The sequence below is a fragment of the Macaca mulatta genome, chromosome 9, assembly GCF_049350105.2.
Source record: "Macaca mulatta isolate MMU2019108-1 chromosome 9, T2T-MMU8v2.0, whole genome shotgun sequence".
NCBI classification, from domain to species: domain Eukaryota; kingdom Metazoa; phylum Chordata; class Mammalia; order Primates; family Cercopithecidae; genus Macaca; species Macaca mulatta.
Window position 1 is genome coordinate 107,910,439 of NC_133414.1, and position 20,373 is coordinate 107,930,811.

At 39.6% G+C, this 20,373-nt stretch overlaps 3 protein-coding genes across 6 annotated transcripts in view; 2 read left to right on the forward strand and 1 right to left on the reverse strand.

Moving 5' to 3' along the window:
- The window catches only part of ENTPD1 (ectonucleoside triphosphate diphosphohydrolase 1), a 205,866-nt gene extending 201,273 nt beyond the window's left edge, over positions 1-4,593 (forward strand). For all 3 annotated transcript variants that reach the window (XM_077946959.1, XM_077946961.1, XM_077946963.1), the window contains one exon: positions 3,853-4,593. In XM_077946959.1, coding sequence (XP_077803085.1) covers positions 3,853-3,888 — 36 coding nt within the window. In that variant the 3' untranslated portion in view covers positions 3,889-4,593. The remainder of the gene's footprint in view (positions 1-3,852) is intronic.
- Positions 1-5,915, reverse strand: part of LOC114670014 (uncharacterized) — a 152,597-nt gene extending 146,682 nt beyond the window's left edge. Inside the window, exons 1-3 of one of the 2 annotated variants that reach the window (XM_077946973.1) lie at positions 5,125-5,915; positions 4,157-4,258; positions 2,698-2,827 (exon numbers count right to left, since the gene is read on the reverse strand). In XM_077946973.1, coding sequence (XP_077803099.1) covers positions 5,422-5,787 — 366 coding nt within the window. In that variant the 5' untranslated portion in view covers positions 5,788-5,915 and the 3' untranslated portion in view covers positions 2,698-2,827; positions 4,157-4,258; positions 5,125-5,421. The remainder of the gene's footprint in view (positions 1-2,697; positions 2,828-4,156; positions 4,259-5,124) is intronic. The other variant, XM_077946972.1, reaches the window with a different exon arrangement.
- CC2D2B (coiled-coil and C2 domain containing 2B) overlaps positions 5,279-20,373 on the forward strand; it is a 131,147-nt gene continuing 116,052 nt past the window's right edge. The window contains exon 1 of the mRNA XM_077946938.1: positions 5,279-5,356. The gene's annotated coding sequence lies outside the window, so the exon portion shown is untranslated. The remainder of the gene's footprint in view (positions 5,357-20,373) is intronic.

Here is a 20,373-nt window from a genome sequence, read left to right on the forward strand (position 1 = left end):
AAATTGTTGTTTCATATATTTTCTTCACCTTTCTTTTGTTGTTTCAGGTGGGAGGGTTAATCTGGTCCCTGTGGTGTCTTTTTTTTTTTTCTACTCTGAAATCTTGGGTCTAAGAACTCTCTCCTACTTTATGAATTGGCTAGTAACAATTCCTTTTCTTTTAATAGCCTTTTCTTTTATCTGTTCTCATAATGAGAAGCACAATTAAATTCTTATAAAGCTTTGGTAAGAGATACTTGGCAAAAATAAGCAATTTAAGTATGATGACAACTGACAAAGACTCTCCTTAAGCAAAATTTAGTCAGGTTCCTTTGAGCCCATTTTCTATTAGGCCCGGTACTCGGGCCTTGTCATCAAGAGCAAGAATCCTGTTAAGTCAGTTTTGTAAGAATCCCCATCCTCATATCTGACCTCCCTCAATAGCCGATCAAATTCCTCATCCCCCATTGCCCCCCAGGTGTTGTCCAATCATCCTGGCCTGCCTTCGGCAAGAATCCTGTTAGATCTGTTTAACCAGAATTCCCTCTGACCTTGATGTTTCCTCCTAGGAATTTTCCATCCACTGACCCCACTCTGTTCCTTGGTATAAATCCCCCCTTATTCTTGTTGTTTTCAGAACTGAGCACAGTTCTATACTCAAGTCCCTTCCTTTATTGCAATAGTTCCTGAGTAAAATCTAGTTTTTACTGCTTTCTTTACTGTCTAGCTCTGGTTTTAATACTACTATGTCCAATTTTACATAAAAATTCTTTATCACATATTCCACATTTTGAAACTCTAGCACTATCAACACCTAAGCTGAAAATGGTCTCTTATCCCTTAAAATTAAGGTTGTAAAAGTATAAACAATAAAAAAAAAATCCACCTTGTTGCCATTGGCTACAGGTGGCATTGGCTACCTAATTCCATATACTCCAAATACAAACAACTGTAGTGATTATGTCCCATTTAAGATTCTCTGCATTCTCTTTCTGCATATTGGAAATTTATTTCTATAAAGGCAGTAAGCAGGGTCAATGAAAACTTTACTCATTGCATTTTGGAGCCAAAGGGGACCTCAGAAAATCGATTTCTAATTGCTGTCTTTGTGGAGGTCAAAAACTGAAGTCTGGAAATAACTTAAACTGATTTACTACTATATTACAGGAGACATGAGACTCAGTCATTATCCCTCTTGAATTTTTAGTGATTTAAAATGTAGTATTATAGGCTGGGCACGGTGGCTCACACCTGTAATTCCAAAACTTTGAGAGGCCGAGGTGGGTGGATCACGAGGTCAGAAGATCGAGACCATCCTGGCTAACACAGTGAAACCCCGTCTCCACTAGAAATACAAAAAATTTGCCGGGTGTGGTGGCGGGCGCCTGTAGTTCTAGCTACTTGGGAGGCTGAGACAGGAGAATGGCGTGAACCCGGGAGGTGGAGCTTGCAGCGAGCCAAGATCACACTATTGCACTCCAGCCTGGGCGACAGTGTGAGACTCCATCTCAAAAAAAAAAAAAAAAACCTAAATAAAAAATGTAGTACCATAATTGAACTCAACACTTGAAAAATGGCAGAACCATCCACATGTATAGTAAAACTACCGTTTCCTTTGACTTAAATCTGGAACTTTAGAATATCAAACTTTAAAAGTGCATTAACTTTTTAATCAGCTGCATCATACTGCATCTAGTAAAATTCCCTGCTTTTTCACATGAACTGCTAAGACGGATGCTTTCATATCTTGTCACTGCAATTTTTAGTTTTTTCATAAGGTCTAAGAATTATTTTCCTCTGGAGAAGGGTTTTAAAATTCTGCTCTCCAGAGTGTCCTTCTGCCCCTTGGCCTGTGGATGGAAAGTGAAGGAAGGAGAATAATTATGATGTCAAGTGAACTGAGTCTGGATCCTCAATCCCCTGCTTCAACCAACACAACTCCCCACTTACCATATCTGCTTTCTATAACGGGTTTCGGAGTAAGATTTAATTGAAAGATTTCCCTTTTAAAGTTCAAAAACTACTGTTGTAATACCCATCTCACTTACATTTTTATCTCTTCTGTTTTCATCATATTGCTGTCTTTCCCTCCTTTTGTTTCTCTGCCCCTTTTTCACTTTTCCTATTTGCAACTACATTTCCTTCTAGTTATTTTGCTTTTTAAAAAGGATAAAGTTCAGTGTTTTTTCCCTCTTTGCACAACCCATGGTTTTTAGAAAAAGAATACTGTATGATTATATGAAGGACTAAAAACGTTGCTAAGAGATTATTCATGGGCAATTCTGAAATTTATATTAAAATAACCAAGAGAATATCTTACTTCACTTTCTAAGTGCAGTATTAAAAAAAAGTTTCTCGCCAGGTGTGGTGCCTCACGCCTGTAATCCCAGCACTCTGGGAGGCCGAGGTGGGCAGATCATCTGAGGTCAGGAGTTTGAGACCGCCCTGGCCGACATGGCAAAACCCTTTCTCTACTAAAAATACAAGAATTAGCCAGGCATGGTGGTGGGCGCCTGTAATCCCAGCTACTCAGGAGGCTGAGGCAGGAGAATCACTTGAACTCGGGAGGCGGAGGTTGCAGTGGGCCGAGATTGTGCCACTGCACTCCAGCCTGAGTGACAGAGCAGGACTCTGTCTTAAAAAAACAAAACAACAACAAAAAACAAACTTTCTATTTTAAGACCTACCCATGATAACAATATACATTTGCAACTTTACCTTAACTTCATAATATCTTGGTGTATGTTAAATCAATAATTAATCCAAGCTCCTCATTTAGTTCTTTTATTACGCTAATCAAGTCTTTCAGTATAAACTTCGGGGTTGGAGTAAGTCTCTGATTTACCGTCTATGATGAAAAATGAAAAATAAGGTTACAAAATACAGATAAAATGTTAACATTAAACATAGAACAAAGAAGGAAGAGAAAAAACATAAGACAATAAGAAGAATTGGTGACAATTTCATAGCATAAGAACATTGTCAAAGCTTTTAACTAACTAGAGCTGTACAAAGAGCCTAAACATATTCACATCCTTTGCCTCAGTGATTTCATGTCTTGGAAATTATCCTAAGGCAAATATCAGAAATACTGGGGAAAAAGAGTTTGGGCGTAACATTCACTGCACCATTATGTATAATAGAAACACATTGGAATATCATGTTACTGTTAAAAATCACATTTCTCAAAGATGGTTATTATTATTTTTGAAACAGAGTCTCGCTCTGTCGCCCAGGCTGGAGTGCAGTGGCATGATCTCGGCTCGCTGCAAGCTCCGCCTCCTGGGTTGATGCCATTCTCCTGCCTCAGCCTCCTGAGTAGCTGGTGCCCACCACCACGCCTGGCTAATTGATTATATTTTTAAATGAGGTCTCACTTTGTCATCTAGGATGGGATGCAATGGTGCAATCATAGCTCACTGTATCCTTGAACTCTTGGGCTCAAGGGATCCTCCTTCCTCAGGCTCCCAAGTAGCTAGGATTACAGGTAGGCACTACCCTTCTCAGGTATTAATTTTGTGTGTGTGTGTGGGAGACAGGGTCTTGCTATGTTGTTGCCCGGGTTGGTCTTGAACTTCTGGCCTCAAGTGATCCTCCCACCTTGGCCTCCCAAAGTCCTTGGATCATAGGCATGAGCCACCATGCCAGGCCACAAAGACTATTTAATAAGGAAAAATCCTCAAAATGTTACATAAAGATCACATCGCAAAACTTTTACATGTAGTGTTATTCTGATTTTTTTTGAAGCGACAGGGAGAAGGAAAATGGTGTCTTAAAGAGAATATATCATTATTTTAAAAGTGAAATTTCAATTGTTTTTCTTCTATACTCATATATTTTCCATGTTTTTTTTTTTTTTTCTATTTCCAACAGAAACTTTCTGTAAATGCTACTGTCATTACAGGATAAACTGGGAGGCGGAGGTTGCGGCAAGCTAAGATTGCACCACTGTACTCCAAACTGGGCTGATAGAGGCTCCGTCCCAAAAAAAAAAAAAAAAAAAAAAAAAAACTGAGTTGGGTACTAAATTCCTTAATGAACATGAGTGACCAGGCAGCTGGTAAATAACAGTGAGGAGAGGGAAAAGGGCTCATTAGAGAAGAGTTTCTGCTAAGGTTTACAAGGGTGGAATGGAATGGCCTAGCAATGGCCATAAGACAACAAATACAGATACCACCTGCGCCGCGGGGGCGGTGGCAGACTTTCGCTGTGGTGAATTGCTGGGAAAGCAGCGTCTTCAGGAGAGAGCCAGGTACCCAATATCACAAGGAGGAATGTTCTGTGAACAAGAAGATATAAAGATATAGAGGGGTTTACATATGGGGAGTCTAGAGAAAGAGTTTCCAGTTTCCAGACGAAGGTGGATAGTGAGATGATTAGCAGATGGAGAAGGTGTGGGAATGATGCTGCGAGAAGGGATAAATTATCTGGGTGGTTACCGAGTATGACAGAAACTATAGGGAGGGTGGGATTTATGGTCTCAAATGAAACTCTAACATTGTTTCAGTGCCAAGCTGTCAGAAACACTGGGACTTTATTTTGCTTACTAAGGTTGAACACTAGCGACTAGTTTTGGTCACTACGCTATTAAAAAATAAAGACAATTCTAAGAAATGTAGTCAATTAATGAATATCAGAATAAAGATGTTAATAGTTTATTCCCTGTTATTAACATGTACATTTAGAAAGAAAATAAGAGCAAAGCTTAAAAATGCATGGAAGGTTTACACAGAACGACTGCTGGGGCACAATGCCTGACACAGAACGCAGTTAAACACCGTGGAAGGCTCGAATGAGTGAAAGCATACAAACCACCACTGTGCGGCTCTCCACACTAGCAAGTTTCCGAAGTTCGTCCCAGCCGGTTTCCCTGAACAAGTTCCCAACCGCATCACGTTTAGTTTATCTCGTTATTCTAACTCGGAGCGAGGCAATGGGAAAAAGAAAAACAACGAGGGCTATGCTCTGTTTATTAAGCAATGAATGACGACACGTGGGTGAGCGTGTCTGGCCTGCCCTATTTTAATACTTTAAACATAGTACATTAGTAGGCTAACAGCAAGCTCTGGAAATAAAAGGAACCGCTTGCATATTTAGGGGGCTCTTTTGTAAGTCACAAAGGAATCACCCGAAGTCAAAGCTCACCTCTTTTCCTAGCAAGGCAGGGACGACGGAAAGCATAAAGTAGGTCCCAGTGCGCCGCAACCCGCGCAACTGGCTGGCTGGCGTCCTACGGCCTCGCGCCTCCACGCTGCGTCCTCCACGCTCTTCCCACGGCGGCGCCCCGCAGCGTCCTCCCTGGGGACGCCAGCTCAACCGGGAGCTCGCGGCCGGTACTCACCCGCTGGGTATACGCCTCTTCACCACGACGAGAGGGGTGAGGGCCCCACCCCCCAGGCAACCCCGCTCTCAGGCCTCCTCCAGAACAGAACCCAGGGGACGCTACAACTCACACGCGCGCGGGCAGAGGCGAGGGGCGGGGGTGATAGACCCGGGCGGCGAACAGACTTGGCGCACCGAAGATTCCCCCAGGCGCGCGCTCCGCTCCTGCTGGCAGGCCAGGGGTCGCAGCACGCATGCTCCTGGGTCGCCGTGACTTGCAGCCGGCGGGTGCCGTGGGGCGGGCGCAGGGTGCGGTGGGGCGGTTGGTGATCGTCCTAGCCTGCGGTAGATGGTGTGCCCTGCCTTCGCTGCCCAGACGTTAAGAAAAGTGCACTGTGCGTCCAGGTGAATGTCGGGCTGCTGGTGAAGGCTTCTCTGATGCTTCCCTGTCAGACATTCCCGCACTTTTGTGGAGCTCTGCTCCATGGGGAGAACACGCAGGGCTGGGATAACGGGAGCCGGGTCCGCGCAGGCAGCTGGGACTTGTAGTCCGGGGGCCTGGCCGACCCGTTCGTTAGCCAATTTGGGAACGAGTACAATTGAAAATCACTCGAGGCGGGCGCGGTGGCTCAAGCCTGTAATCCCAGCACTTTGGGAGGTTGAGACGGGCGGATCACGAGGTCAGGAGATCGAGACCATCCTGGCTAACACGGTGAAACCCCGTCTCTACTAAAAAATACAAAAAAACTAGCCGGGCGAGGTGGCGGGCGCCTGTAGTCCCAGCTACTCGGGAGGCTGAGCCAGGAGAATGGCGTAAACCCGGGAGACGGAGCTTGCAGTGAGCCGAGATCCGGGCACTGCACTCCAGCCTGGGTGACGGAGCGAGACTCCGTCTCAAAAAAAAAAAAAAAAGAAAATCACTCGAGAGCAGTGTTTGATTTGTATCAATACGGGTCGGCATATTATTAATTCAGTGCTTACTGTGTGTGCTGAACACCTTGCCCTAGTCCTGGTCTTCACATTAGGACAAGCAGAAAGATGAACTTGCAAGGTAGAATGTAATGAACAAAATTCACATTACGAACTACAAGTGCTGTTGGAGATCAAGAGACAGAGTTAGGAAAAACTTCCTGGAAGACGTGGAGTTTGAATCAGCCTTTGAAACACGGAATGCTATCCAGTTGCGGGGAAGTTGTAAAAATTAAAGGATGGAGATGCCAGGGAGTGTAAACAAGAACTCCATCCAGCTATAGTTGAGGGATTATGTTGGAGAGTGGTCACTGCGGCTTAGATGGGGAAGTGGATGTGAGGGTTTTTTGGCTTCACTTTCAGAAAGGGCCTCCCGGTTGACTTCCTGTCTAATTGAGGTTATGAGTATAGACACAGAGGTACATCTTCAGGTTTGAATAAAAGGCATTACAGTACTTAATTGTTTCAAGTTTCTGGACCTCCTGGCCAGTGGTTGCTCTAAGAATTAATGTATTTTTATAAATCTTGTAATTTACTTTTGAGTAACAAAACTACATTGCATGGTGTGTGTTAGATGTAAATTTTCAAAATACAGTATGATAGTTTTTGTAACCTGTTTCCACATTAGTTTTCATGTACCAGAAGTCCCAAGATAGAGAAGTGGGCCCAAATCTTTCTTGATCTACAGGAGCAGGACGTGATGACTTGGGAACTGGTCCTGAGAGGAGTAGGTGATTTAGTTTTGTTGCCTTTCAAAGACTTAAATAAATTCACAGATCAGAAAATCTTTTGTCACACCACTTGTTCCTACGTTTTGATTTTGGAAAACAAGATACCAGTTAATTTTTAAACTTGCCAGTTAATGCAATACGTGGAAGTCATAATGTTTTTTGTAGTACACTGAAATACTGCTGTATTCCACTGAACTAAGTAAAGAATTGTTAAGTTAAATTCTAATTCTAACATAACCTAATAACAATAAAGGGTAGCTGGTACCATATTTTTAATAGATTATTTTTACAAAATGCTATTGTTGCCTTAATTACATCATAACTGTGAATGAGTCCTTAATTCTGGACCTAGAATCCTAATTCAAATTAAGTCTGGAAGAGCATCCTTTAAGAAACATTGCTATAAGAGAGTTCAGAAAGGTGTCATCATACTGTGTGACAATAGATGAACTGAGATAAAGATAAAATTGGATTTTGGTCTGAATTCAGATCTGCTAAGGAAGGAAACTGCATTAATACATTTAGAAATATTTCTAGGCCGGGCGCGGTGGCTCAAGCCTGTAATCCCAGCACTTTGGGAGGCCGAGGCGGGCGGATCACGAGGTCAGGAGATCGAGACCATCCTGGCTAACACGGTGAAACCCCGTCTCTACTAAAAATACAAAAAGAAACTAGCCGGGCGAGGTGGCGGGCGCCTGTAGTCCCAGCTACTCCGGAGGCTGAGGCAGGAGAATGGCGTGAACCCGGGAGGCGGAGCTTGCAGTGAGCCGAGATCGCGCCACTGCACTCCAGTCTGGGCGACAGAGCGAGACTCCGTCTCAAAAAAAAAAAAAAAAAAAAAAAAAAAAAAAAAAAAGAAATATTTCTAACAAGAGCCAGGGGAAAATTAAAGGGAACCAAATTTCTGACTGGATCACAATTAAAGATATGTTACTATATACTAGGATATGCATTGTGTAACCATTTCCACATGCTAGAAATTTTTCTGTGGTTTTATTTTGCTAGCACTCCTGAAACCAAATGGCATGTGACAGAAGTAACCAAGGTGATTGAAAATTGTGCCAAAAAGAAGTCTTTGCTGATTCAGGGATCTCGCTTAGTCTTGTGCCCGCAGAACTGATTTAGAAATTTGTTTAGGCCAAGCGCAGTGGCTCATGCCTGTAATTCCAGTGCTTTGGGAGGCCGAGGCAGGAGGATTGCTTGAGGCCAAGAATTCAAGAGCAGCCTGAGCAACATAGTGAGACCCTGTCTTCACATAATAATAATAATAATAATAACAACAATAATAATTAGCCGAGCCTTAGAGACACATGCCTGTAGTCCTAGCTACTCAAGAGGCAGAAGCAGGAGGATCGCTTGAACCCAGGAGTTCGAGACTGTAATGAGCTGTCATCATGTCACTGCACTTCAGCTTGGGTGAAAGAGTGAGACCCTGTCTCTGAAAAACAAACAGATAAACAAAAATTTGTGTGGTGTTCTAGTTTCTACAAATGTCTGGGGAATTGCATGAACTTGCATTTAACCGTCATGTTAAATGATACTCTTGTTTTAGGCCTTTCTTGCATTGTAACAGAAGAATACTAGGTAATTTATAAAGAAAAGAGTTTTAATTGACTCACAGTTCTGCAGACTATACAAGCATGGCTCTAACATCTGCTTCTGGTGAGGGCATCAGGGAGCTTACAATCATAGTGGAAGGGAAGGGGAACCAGCATGTCACATGGCAAGAGAGGCAGTAAAGGAGACAAGGGGGAGGTCAGGTCCTGGACAGACTCTTTTAAACAACTAGATCTCATGTGAAGTAACTGAGCAAGAACTCACTCATCATGAAGGGGATGGTGCTAAGCCAACCATGAGGGATCCACCCCCACAATCCAATCACTTCCCACCAGGCCCCATCTCCATTATTGGGAATCACATTTCAACATGAGATTTGGAGGAGACAAACATCCAAATCATATCATTCCACCCTTAGCCTCCCAAATCTCACATCCTTCTGACATTTCAAAATATAATCATGCCTTTGCAATAGTCTCCAAAGTCTTTTTTTTTTTTTTTTGAGACGGAGTCTTGCTCTGTCGCCCAGGCTGGAGTGCAGTGGCCAGATCTCAGCTCACTGCAAGCTCCGCCTCCCGGGTTTATGCCATTCTCCTACCTCAGCCTCCCGAGTAGCTGGGACCACAGGCGCCCGCCAACCCGCCCGGCTAGTTTTTTTTTTTTTGCATTTTTTAGTAGAGACGGGGTTTCACTGTGTTAGCCAGGATGGTCACGATCTCCTGACCTTGTGATCCGCCCGTCTCGGCCTCCCAAAGTGCTGGGATTACAGGCTTGAGCCACCGCGCCCGGCCGTCCCCAAAGTCTTAATTCATTCCAGCCTTAACTCAAAAATCCCAAAGTCCAAAGTCTTATCTGAAATTCAAGGCCAAATTCCTTCCACCTCTGCTCCTGCAAAATAAAAAACAAGTTATTTACTTCCTAGATACAATGGCAGTGCAGGCACGGGGGAAACATTCCCATTCCAAAAGGGAGAAATTGGCCAAAAGAAAGGAGTAATAGGCCCCATGCAAGTTTGAAATGCAGCAGACCAGGCATTAAATCTTAAAGTTCCAACATAATACTTGACTCCATGTCCTGCATCCAGAGCACACTGGTGCAAGGGGTGGACTCCCAAGGTCTTGGGCAGCTTCGCCTCCGTGGCTTTGCAGGGTGCAGCCCACATGGCGGTTGTCATGGGTTGAAGTTGAGTGCTTGCAGCTTTTCCAGACAGGGAGTGCGAGCTGCTGGTGAATCTACCGTTCTGGAGTCTGGAGGGTGACGGCCTCTTCCCACAGCTCCACGAGGCAGTGCCCCAGGGGAGACCCTGTGGGGGCTCCAACCCCACACTGCCCCTCAGCATTACCATAGTAGAGTTTATCTGTGAGTGTTCCACACCTGTAGCAGTCTTCTGTCTGGGCACCCAGGCTTCTTCATATATCCCCTGATATCCAGGTGGAAGCTGTCAAGCCTCCTTCATACTTGCATTCTGAGCGTCTGCAGACTTAACACCCTGTGGAAGCCACCAAGGCTGACAGCTTGCACACTCTGGAGCTGCAGCCCAAGCTGTACCTGGGCCTCTCTGAACCAAGGCTGGAGCCAGAGCAGCTTAGATACAGGGAGCAGTGTCTTGAGGCTGAACAGGGTGGTGGGGCCCTGGGCTTGCTCCCTGAAATCATTCATTCCTCCTAGGCCTATGGGCCTGTAATTGCAGGGGCTATCTGAAAGACTTCTGAAATGCCTTTGAGGCCTTATTCCCATTGTCCTGGATAATAGCACTTGGCTGTCTTTTAGTCAAGTTAATCTCTCTAGCAAGTGATTGCTCCACAGCCTGCTTAAATTCTTTCTCTGCCACAGGGCCAGGCTGCAAATGTTTCAAACTTTTATGCTCTACTTCCTTTTTAAATATAAGTTCCAACTTTATTCCTTTGCTACCACATCTGATAATAGCCTGTTAGAAGCAGTCATGTCACTTTTTGAATGCTTAGATGTTTAGAAATTTCTTCTGCCAGATACCTCTAAGTCATCACTCTTAAGTCCAAACTTCCACAGATTCCTCGGACATGGACACAGTGCAGCTAAGTTCTTTGCTAGGGCATAACAGGGGTGATCTTCACTCCAATTCCCAGTAACTTTCTCATTTCCATTTGAGACCTCATCAGCCTGGCCTTCACTGTCCATATCTCTATCCGCATTTTGGCCACAACCATTTAGCCAGTCTCCAAGAAATTCCAAACTTTCCCTCATCTTCCCTTCCTGTCTTCTTCTGAGGCCTCCATACTCTTATAACCTCTGCCCCTTACCAAGTTCCAGAGCCACTTCCACATCTTCAGGTATCTGTACAGAATGCTTCACATCTTGGCATCAACTTTCTGTCTTAGGTCGTTTTTGTGTCACTATAAAGGAATTCCTGAGACTGAGTAGTTTATAAATAAAAAAAGTTTAATTGGCTCACAGTTCTGCAGGCTGCACAAATATGGCTGCAGCATCTGCTTCTGGTGACGGCCTCAGGAAGCTTACAATTGTGGTGGAAAGAAAGTTGTCATGCCATATGGTGAGACAAGGAGCAAGAGAGAGAAAAGCAAGGTATCAGACTCTTTAAAACAATTAGATCTCATGTGAATTGAGCAAGAACTCACTCATCACCAAGGGTATGGTGCTAAGCCATCCATGAGGGATCCACCCCCACAGTCCAATCACTTCCCATCAGGCCCCATCTCCAACATTGGGAATACATTTCAACATGAAATTTGGAGAGGACAAACATTCAGACTATATCAACTCTGCTGCAAAGGTATTTGTGGAGCCAAAAAAGAATGTGGAAAGAGACGTAAATCTCATAGTGTCTTTTCAGCCTCCACTGACTAACACTATTTTTATTAAATTTAATGATTTTTATAACTTAGAAATGTAATAATTTGAAATCAGTTAATTGCTCTAATTTTGTTGTGTTACCATCAACAAGTTGTTTTTTATATTTTTTTATTGAATTGATGTCTTACTGGTTTTCATTGTGAAATTTCGGAAGTTGGCTTCCATCCCAAAGACTCTTATGAATGACAGGATGAGACGTTAGGAATTCTGGCTTTTATAATCATAGAAAAGTAATGTGTTTGGTTTCATCTTTGACTTTAATTTCATTAATTACAAACATAAATTAAGAAACCACAGCAAAATCTATTGTACTAATACTAAAGAAGTTTATATATATTTTATATATATATATATATATTTTTGAGATGGAGTCTCACTCTGTCACCCAGGCTGGAGTGCAATGGCACAATCTAGGTTCACTGCAACCTCCGCCTCCCGGGTTCAAGCGATTCTCCCACCTCAGCCTCCCGAGTAGCTGGGATTACAGGCACCCGCCATCATGCCCGGCTAACTTTGGTATTTTTGTGGAGAGGGTGTTTCATCATGTTGGCCAGGCTGATCTTGAACTCCTGACCGCAGGTGATCCACCCACCTCAGCCTCCCAAAGTGCTGGGATTACAGGTGTGAGCCACCGCACCCGCCCAGAAGTTTTAATATTTTATCACATCTGTTACCCTGTGGGCATCATTAATAGAAAGATAAATGCTTACAAAACTACAAATTGGACATTGGACTTTTGTATACTTTCATATACCAAGCCTTGCTAGGAAGAGATCTCCTGACCAACCCCCACCTTTTTTTTTTTTTTTTTTTTTTTTTTTTTTTTTAGCTTTCAGAAGTTCAAGTGATACATTTCTTTATGAATGTTAAACTTACAATATAAGCCCTAGGAAATTTCATTTCAGAAATCACCAAAGTGATAGAGAAACTCCAGGTCATCTGATACAAAAATAGCTAATCCTCAATTTCCTTGCCTTTTAGAAAAAGCTTTAACTGCAAGAATCATGAATCAGCAATAACCTCAAAGAGAAGATAGGGTTTAACTGTGGGAGCCAATTTTCTAACACAGAGAATTGAATTGCTGTAAGAAGGCAGAAGTCTGCACTGTAATTTTTCCTTACTTTTGCATGAGAATTCAACAGAGCAGTGCAATGTTCATCTAGATCTGTAATTTTATCCAAATTTTAAATGATTATTTATCTTATCTCTTATGTAGAATGATAAATGAACAGGTTAGGAACACTTCCAGGTCTGCAAAAAAAATGATTAATAATTTCTGCAATAACATTTTATTTGATAGTTTGTTATAATTTTACTGTCTACAGGATGTGTGCTACTTTGCCTAGTTGAGCAGACAACATTTACAATATAGTCATCAATAAGCCAGGTCGTGATTTTAAGTGCAAAAATTTTAGAAGTTCTTGCAGAATGGATCATAAATTCAAAATTCTCTTTTCTCACCATTTTATTCTTCTGTCTTATTTTGGTATGTTAATAGGAAGAATCTTAAGTGTGCTGGTAGTCTTTTAAGATTATTTAATTTGTTAAGTGCCTTTTTTTTTTTTTTTTTTTTTACTGATTATACAAATAATTTATTTTACTTAGACTTGATTATTTTCTGTTCCAAGTCTATTCATTATTTTTAACCACCTTCCAGATCTCTCATTTGAATGTCTTATAAGCATTTATAAGCAGTATCTCCAAATTGAACTTGTTAATCCCATCTCAATTACCTTTCTATTTTGACGGTACTTGAAATGAAGCTGCCTCTCAGTTGATCAAGCCAAAAACCTGAAAGTTCTCCTCCATTCCTCGCTCACTTTGTCTTGCATATCTAATTGGTCACCAAATCCTGTGAATTCTACCTCTTAAATGAATCTCTCTCTACTCGCCTTCTCATATCCTTTTTTTTTTTTTTTTGAGATGAAGTCTTGCTCTGTTGCCCAGGCTGGAGTGCAGTGGCAGGATCTCAGCTCACTGCAATCTCTGCTTCCCATGTTCAAGTGATTCTTGTGCCTCAGTCTCCCAAGTAGCTGGGACTACAGGTGTGTACCACCATGCCTGGCTAATTGTAATTTTAGTAGAGACAGTGGGGTTTCGCCATGTTGGCCAGGCTGGTCTCAAACTCCTGACCTCAAGTGATCCTCTCACCTTGGCCTCCTAAAGTGTTGGGATTACAGGCGTGAGCCACCACACCCGGCCCTCATATCTATTTTAAAATTCAGCTCTCTAGTATCTATCAATAGCCTTTTAATCAATTTTTCTGCCTCCACAGAATATCTATATGTAATCATTGCTTCTTGGCCTTTTGGCTAAGATCAAATGTATATTTAATCAGATCCTTTTTTTCTTACTGTAAAGTTTTATACTTTTCGGGGAAAGGGAGTTCATACATATTTTAATTAAAATAATTCCTTACTATTTTGAAGGTTTTTTTTGGTACCATTTTTGTGGAAGTGATTTTTTTTCTAGTATATTAGCATGTAGGGAAGATACTGACTTTTGCATATATTCTCTTGTATTCTGCCAATTCCAATTTTCTAATTATGTCTAAACTTTGTTTATGTAGTCTTTTGGATTTTTCATATATAAAAACCTATCATCGACAAACAATGATAATTTTATTTTCCTCTTCTAAGAGTGACACCTCTTACTTCCATCTTTTGCATATCTCTTATTGCATTAACCAGGATTTCTATTAAATACTAAAAGTGACCAAATACAAATATGAAATAGCACAAGTGATAGTATATTTGTTTTGTTTCTCTTTACATTTAAAAATTTTTAAAGCATACTTTTAACCTCAAGTATCACAATAGTCAGTTTTCTTATATGTGATTCTCAATAATATTTCTTATTTATTTAGAAAGTTGAAATAAAAGGACCATCATGAAAAATATTTCAAAGAGAAGATTTTTTTTAAAAAAGTAAGGTATTAATGGAGTTTATAATATTTTGATTATTCCAAATAACCCTATTGTAAATGGAGGATAATCCTGATAAATGTGATACATTTGTTTCTATATACAAATCACAAATTCATATGTTAAAAAAGAAACAATAAGAGAGTTTAGGGATGAATTGTATTCTTATTTGGTCTGTGAATTATTTAGTAAGATGAATTATTTATATATGTATTTATTTAATCTCTTACTTCAATGTCTATTGTTTGTATGTTCTGTCACCTAGCCAGCAAGCTATTCCCTGCTTTGCTCAAAAAGATGTTTGTCAGTGAGTTAAATCTATATAGGAGCAATATTTACATGTCTCTTAGAGTAACTGCAATTAAGATTCATATTTTATCCCTACCTTCTAGATGGAAATGATAAGTTATGAAAATTATACAGGATTCTGGGAATGCTGGGCAAGATATTTGGGAACTAATTAGGGAGACCTCTATCAATCACTTGCTGGAGTCGTTCCCTCATACCTTAAGGGTTGCTCTCCCCTGGTCAAGAGTAGAATTAGGTATTTTTTATTGTCTTGAGGTAGGTACTGAAGGTTGAATAAGATATAAGGGAACGTCGCAGTCCGTGTTACCTTATTCAGTAGTGTTTAATAGTGGCACAGGAACAACTGGTAGATTTTGAAGTTCTTTCAGAAAGTTTGTAGACTGGGCTCTTTTTATGATGTTTTTACTGTGGTCATGTCAATAGCCTGCTTTGGTTTTTGACACAAATTCATGTTTTTACTGTGATTGGAAAGCTTGAGCTTTCCAACTGCACATTAGTTTGGTTAGTATGTGCAGTTGTTATTTCAGGAGTCTTTGCTATTCTATATTTTAGCATTAAAATTAAAAAGAAATTCATACATCATATCATTCTAAAAAGGGTTTAACATTGCTAGAATAGTTTACCTATAGAATATTGGGGTTTATAAAAACTGGAAAAGAAATGCTTGTTTTAACATACTGAATTTTTGTTGATGATATGACATTCAACTAGAATTACCAGGAGTCAGTGAGAAATATGGTTTTGATGCTTAGGAGAGTGAAGGCTGGAGACACAGATTTGGGAACCCATGGGAATACATGCACCCTCCAAAGCTTTGGAATGTACCCTACATTTAGGATATAAAGAGGTATGGCCATTGAAGGATACAGAGAATAAGTAGCTACAGAGGTAGAAGGGTAGAGGGCAAGGATATATAAAGTTTTCAAACAATAAGGGTGCTGAACATTGTCACACACTACAGGGTAATAAATCAAGTAATAGCTAACACTACTATAGCATTGAATTTTCAAAGTATTTTTGTATATATCTGATTTAACTTGACCCTCTTAAAAGATACATGAAGTAGGCAATACATGAACACTAAGAACTAACTCTTGGATTTTCTCATTAAAAGGCCATTTTTTAATATTCCAGAGAGCAATTCCTTTTTGGAAATTTTTAACTTTTATGGATACGTAGTGTGTGTGTGTGTGTGTGTATATATATATATAGGTACATGAGATATTTTTATACATGTGTAATAATCACATCAGGGTAAGTGGGTTATCCATTGCCTCAAGCATTTATCATTTCTTTGTGTTATAAATATTCCAATTGTACTCTTTCAGTTATTCTAAAATGTACTATAAATTATTGTTGACCATAGCCACCCTTTCATGCTGTAAAATACTAGATCGTATTCATTGCATTGTACCTATTACCCTTCCCCATTCCCTGCCTCCTACCCAATACTCTTCCCAGTCTCTGGAAACCATCATTATACCCTCTATTTCCATGAGTTCAATTGTTTTAATTTTCAGTTCTCACAAATGAGTGAGAACATGCAAAGTTTTTCTCTCTGTGCCTGACTTATTTCACATAACATAATGACCTCCAGTTCCATCCAAGTTGTTGCAAGTGACAGGATCTCATTCTTTTTCATGGCAGAATAGTACTCCATTGCATATATATACCACATTTTCTTTATCCATTTATCTGTTGGTGGACACTTAGGTTGCTTCCAAATGTTGGCTCTCGTGAACAGTGCTGCAACAAACATGGGAGTGCAGATATGTCTTCAATATACTGATTTTCTTTCTTTTGAGTATATACCCAGTGGTGGAATTGCTGGATCATATGGTAGTTATATCTTCAGTTTTTTGAGGAACCCCATACTGTTCTCCATAGTGGCTGTACTAATTCACATTCCCACCAACAGGGTGTTAGGGTTGCCCTTTCTCAATGCTTTTGCCAGCATTCATTATTGCCTGTCTTTTGGTTAAAAGCCATTTTAAGAGAGTGAGATGATGTCTCATTGTAGTTTTGGTTTGCATTTCTCTAATGGTCAATGATGTTGAGCATCTTTTCATATACCTGTTTGCCATTTGTATGTCTTCTTTTGAGAAATATCTATGTAGATCTTTTGCCTATTTTAAAATCAGATTATTAGATATTTTCCTATTGAGTTGTTTGAGCTCCTCGTATATTTTGGTTATTAATCCGTTATCAGATACATAGTTTGCATATATTTTCTCCCATTCTGAGGGCTGTTTCTTTGTTGATTGTTTCCTTTACTTTGCAGAAGCTTTTTAACTTGATGTGATCCCATTTGTCCATTTTTTTACTTTGATTGCCTGTGCTTTTGGGGTATTATACTTAAGAAATCTTTGCCCAGACCAATGTCCTGGAAAGTTTCGCCAATTTTTCTTTTAGTAGTTTCATACTTTCAGATCTTAGATTTAAGTCTTTAATTCATTTTGATTTGATTTTTGTATATGGTGAGAGAGAGGGGTCTATTTTCATTCTTCTGCATATGGATATCCAGCTTTCCCAGCCCCATTTATTGAAGAGACTGTCTTTTCCCAATGTGTTTTTTTGGCACCTTGTTGAAAATGATTTCACTGTAGATGCGTAGATTTATTTTTGATTTCTTTATTCTGTTCCATTGATCTGTGTGTGTGTGTGTGTGTGTGTGTTTTAATGTCAGTGCCATGCTGTTTTGTTTAGTATAGCTCTGTAGCACAATTTGAAGTCAGTGGTATGGTTTGGCTTTTAGTATAGCTTTGTAGTACAATTCGAAGTCAGTGATACGGTTTGGCTGTGTCCCCATCCAAAATCTCATCTTGAATTATAATCCCCATAATCCCCATGTGTCAATGGGGGGACCACATGGAGGTAATTGGATCATGGGAGTGGTTTCCCCCATGCTGTTCTTGTTAGAGTGAGTGAGTGAGCCTCACAAGATCTGATGGTTTTATAGGCGTTTGGCATTGCCCCGCTTGCACTCACTCTGTGCTGCTGCCCTGTGAAGAAGGTGCCTACTTCTCCTTTGCCTTCTGCCATGATTGGAAGTTTCCTGAGGCTTCCCCAGCAATGCAGAACTGTGAGTCAATTAAACTTCTTTCCTTTATAAATTACCCGGTCTCAGGTATTTCTTCATAACAGCGTGAGAATGGACTACAGTCAGGTAATGTGATTTCTTGAGTCTTGTGTTTTCCTGCTCAGGATAGCTCTGGCTATTCTGAGTCTCTTTAGGTTTCCTACAAATTTTAGGATTACTTTTTCTATTTTTGTGAAGAACGTTCTTGGTATTTTGATAGGGACTGGATTAAATATGTAGATTGTTTTGAATAGAATGGACATTTTAACAGTATTGATTCTTCCAATCCATGAACATGAAATATCTTTCCATTTTTTGTGTATCCTCTTCAATTTCTTGCATTTTATAGTTCTCATTGTGGACATCTTTTACTTCTTTGATTAAGTTAATTCCTAGGTATTTAATTTGATTTGTAACTATTGTAAGTGGGATTATTTTCTAGATTTCTTTTTCAGATTGTTTGCTGTTGGCATACAGAAACGCTAATGACTTTTGTATATCGATTTTCTATCCTGCAACTTTGCTGAATTTGTTCATCATATTTAATAGTTTTTTTTGGTGAAATCTTTATGTTTTTCTAAATACATAATTATATAATCTCCAAACAAGGAAAACTTGAGTTCTTTCTTTCCAATTTGGATGCCCTTTATTTCTCTCGTCTGATTGCTCTAGCTAGGACTTTTAGTACATGTTGAACGACAGTGGGGAAATTAGGCATGCTTGTTTTATTCCAGAGCTTAGAGGACAGGCTTTCAGTTTTTCCCTGTTTGGTATAACACTAGCTGTGGGTCTGTCACATATGACTTTTAGTGTGTTGGGGTATATTTCTTATATACCCAGTTTTTGAAGATTTTTTTCATGAAGTGATGTTGAATTTTATCAAATGCTTTTTCAGCATAAATTGAAATAATCGTATGATTTTTGTCTCTCATTCTGTTGATATGGTGTATCATATTGTTTGAATTGTGTATGTTTAACCACCCTTGCATCTCTGTGATGAATCCCATTTGGTCATAATGAATGATCTCTTTAATATGATGTTGAATTCGGCTTGCTAGTATTTTGTTGAGAATTTTTGCATCAATGTTCATCAGATACATTGGCCTGTACTTTTCTTTTTTTCATGTCACTTTGTCTGGTTTTAGTATCAGGGTAATACTTGTAGAATGAGTTTGGAAGTATTCCCTTGTCCTCTATTTTTTGGAACAGTTTGAGTAGGATTGATATTAGTTCTTTAAATATTTGCCAAAATTTAGCAGTGAAGCCATCAGGTCCCAGGCTTTTCTTTGCTTGGAGACTTTTTATTATGGCTTTGATCTTGCTACTTCTTATTGGTCTATTCAAGTTTTGGATTTCTTCATGGTTCAATCTTGGTAGGTTGTATGTGTCTAGGAGTTTATTCATTTCTTCTGGGTTTTTTAATTTACTGGCATATAATTTCTCATAATGGCCTCTAATGGATCCTTTAAATTTCTGCAGTATCAGTTGTAATGTCTCCTTTTTCATCTCTGATTTTATTTATTTGGGTTTTCTCTCTCTTTATCTTAGTGAGTCTGGCTAATGGTTTGTCAATTTTGTTTAACTTTTCAAAAAAACAACTTTTTGTTTCATTGGTATTTTCTATTTTTTTATTTTAATGTGATTTATTTCCTGCTCTTGTTTTTACTATTTCTTCTATGAATTTTGGGTTTGATTTGCTCTTGCTTTTCTAGTTTTTTAAGATGCATCTTTAGGTTGTTTATTTGAATTTTTTTTCTTTTTAAAAATTTTTTGACATAGACACTTATTGCTGTAAACTTTTCTCTTAGTACTGCTTTTGCTGTATCCCATAGGTCTTGGTATGTTATGTTTCAATTTTCATTTGTTTCAAGGAATTTTCTTAATTTCTTCATTGAGCCACTGGTCATTCAGAGGCATATTGTTTGTCTAGTTTCCAAAGTTCCTCTTGTTATTGACTTTTGATTTTATTCCATTGTAGTCAGAGAAGATACTTGATATGATTTCAAAAGTTTTGAATTTTTAAAGATCTGTTTTGTAGCCTAACATATGGCCCATTCTTGAGAATGATCTATGTGGTGAAGAGAAGAATGTGTATTCTTCAGCCGTTGGATGAAACGTTCTGTAAATATCTATTAGGTCCATTTGGTCTTTAGTTTAGATAAAGTCTAAACTATTAGGTCCATTTGGTCTTTAGTTTAGATAAAAAATTATCTTCAGTTTAGATAATTTTTTGGTTGATTTTCTGTCTGGATGATCTTTTCAGTGTTGAAAGTGGGATGTTGAAATCTCCAACTATTGCTGTATTGGTTGTCTATCTCTCTGTTTAGCTCTAATAATATTTGTTTTATATATCTGGGTGCTTCAGTGTTGGGAGCACATGTATTTACAATTGTTACATCTTGATGAATTGATCCCTTTTATATCATGACCTTCTTTGTTTTTGTCTTGAAATTTATTTTATCTAATATAATTATAGCTATTCCTGATCTTTTTTGGTTTCCATTTGCATGGAATATCTTTTATCATCCTTTTCAGTGTTTATGTGTTTTTACAGGTGAAATGTGTTTTTTCACCTGTTTTACAGGTGAAATGTAGGTCTCACCCAAGGCCTATTGGTGAGAGTCCTGAGAGTCTTGATGTTTATTCAAGCCCC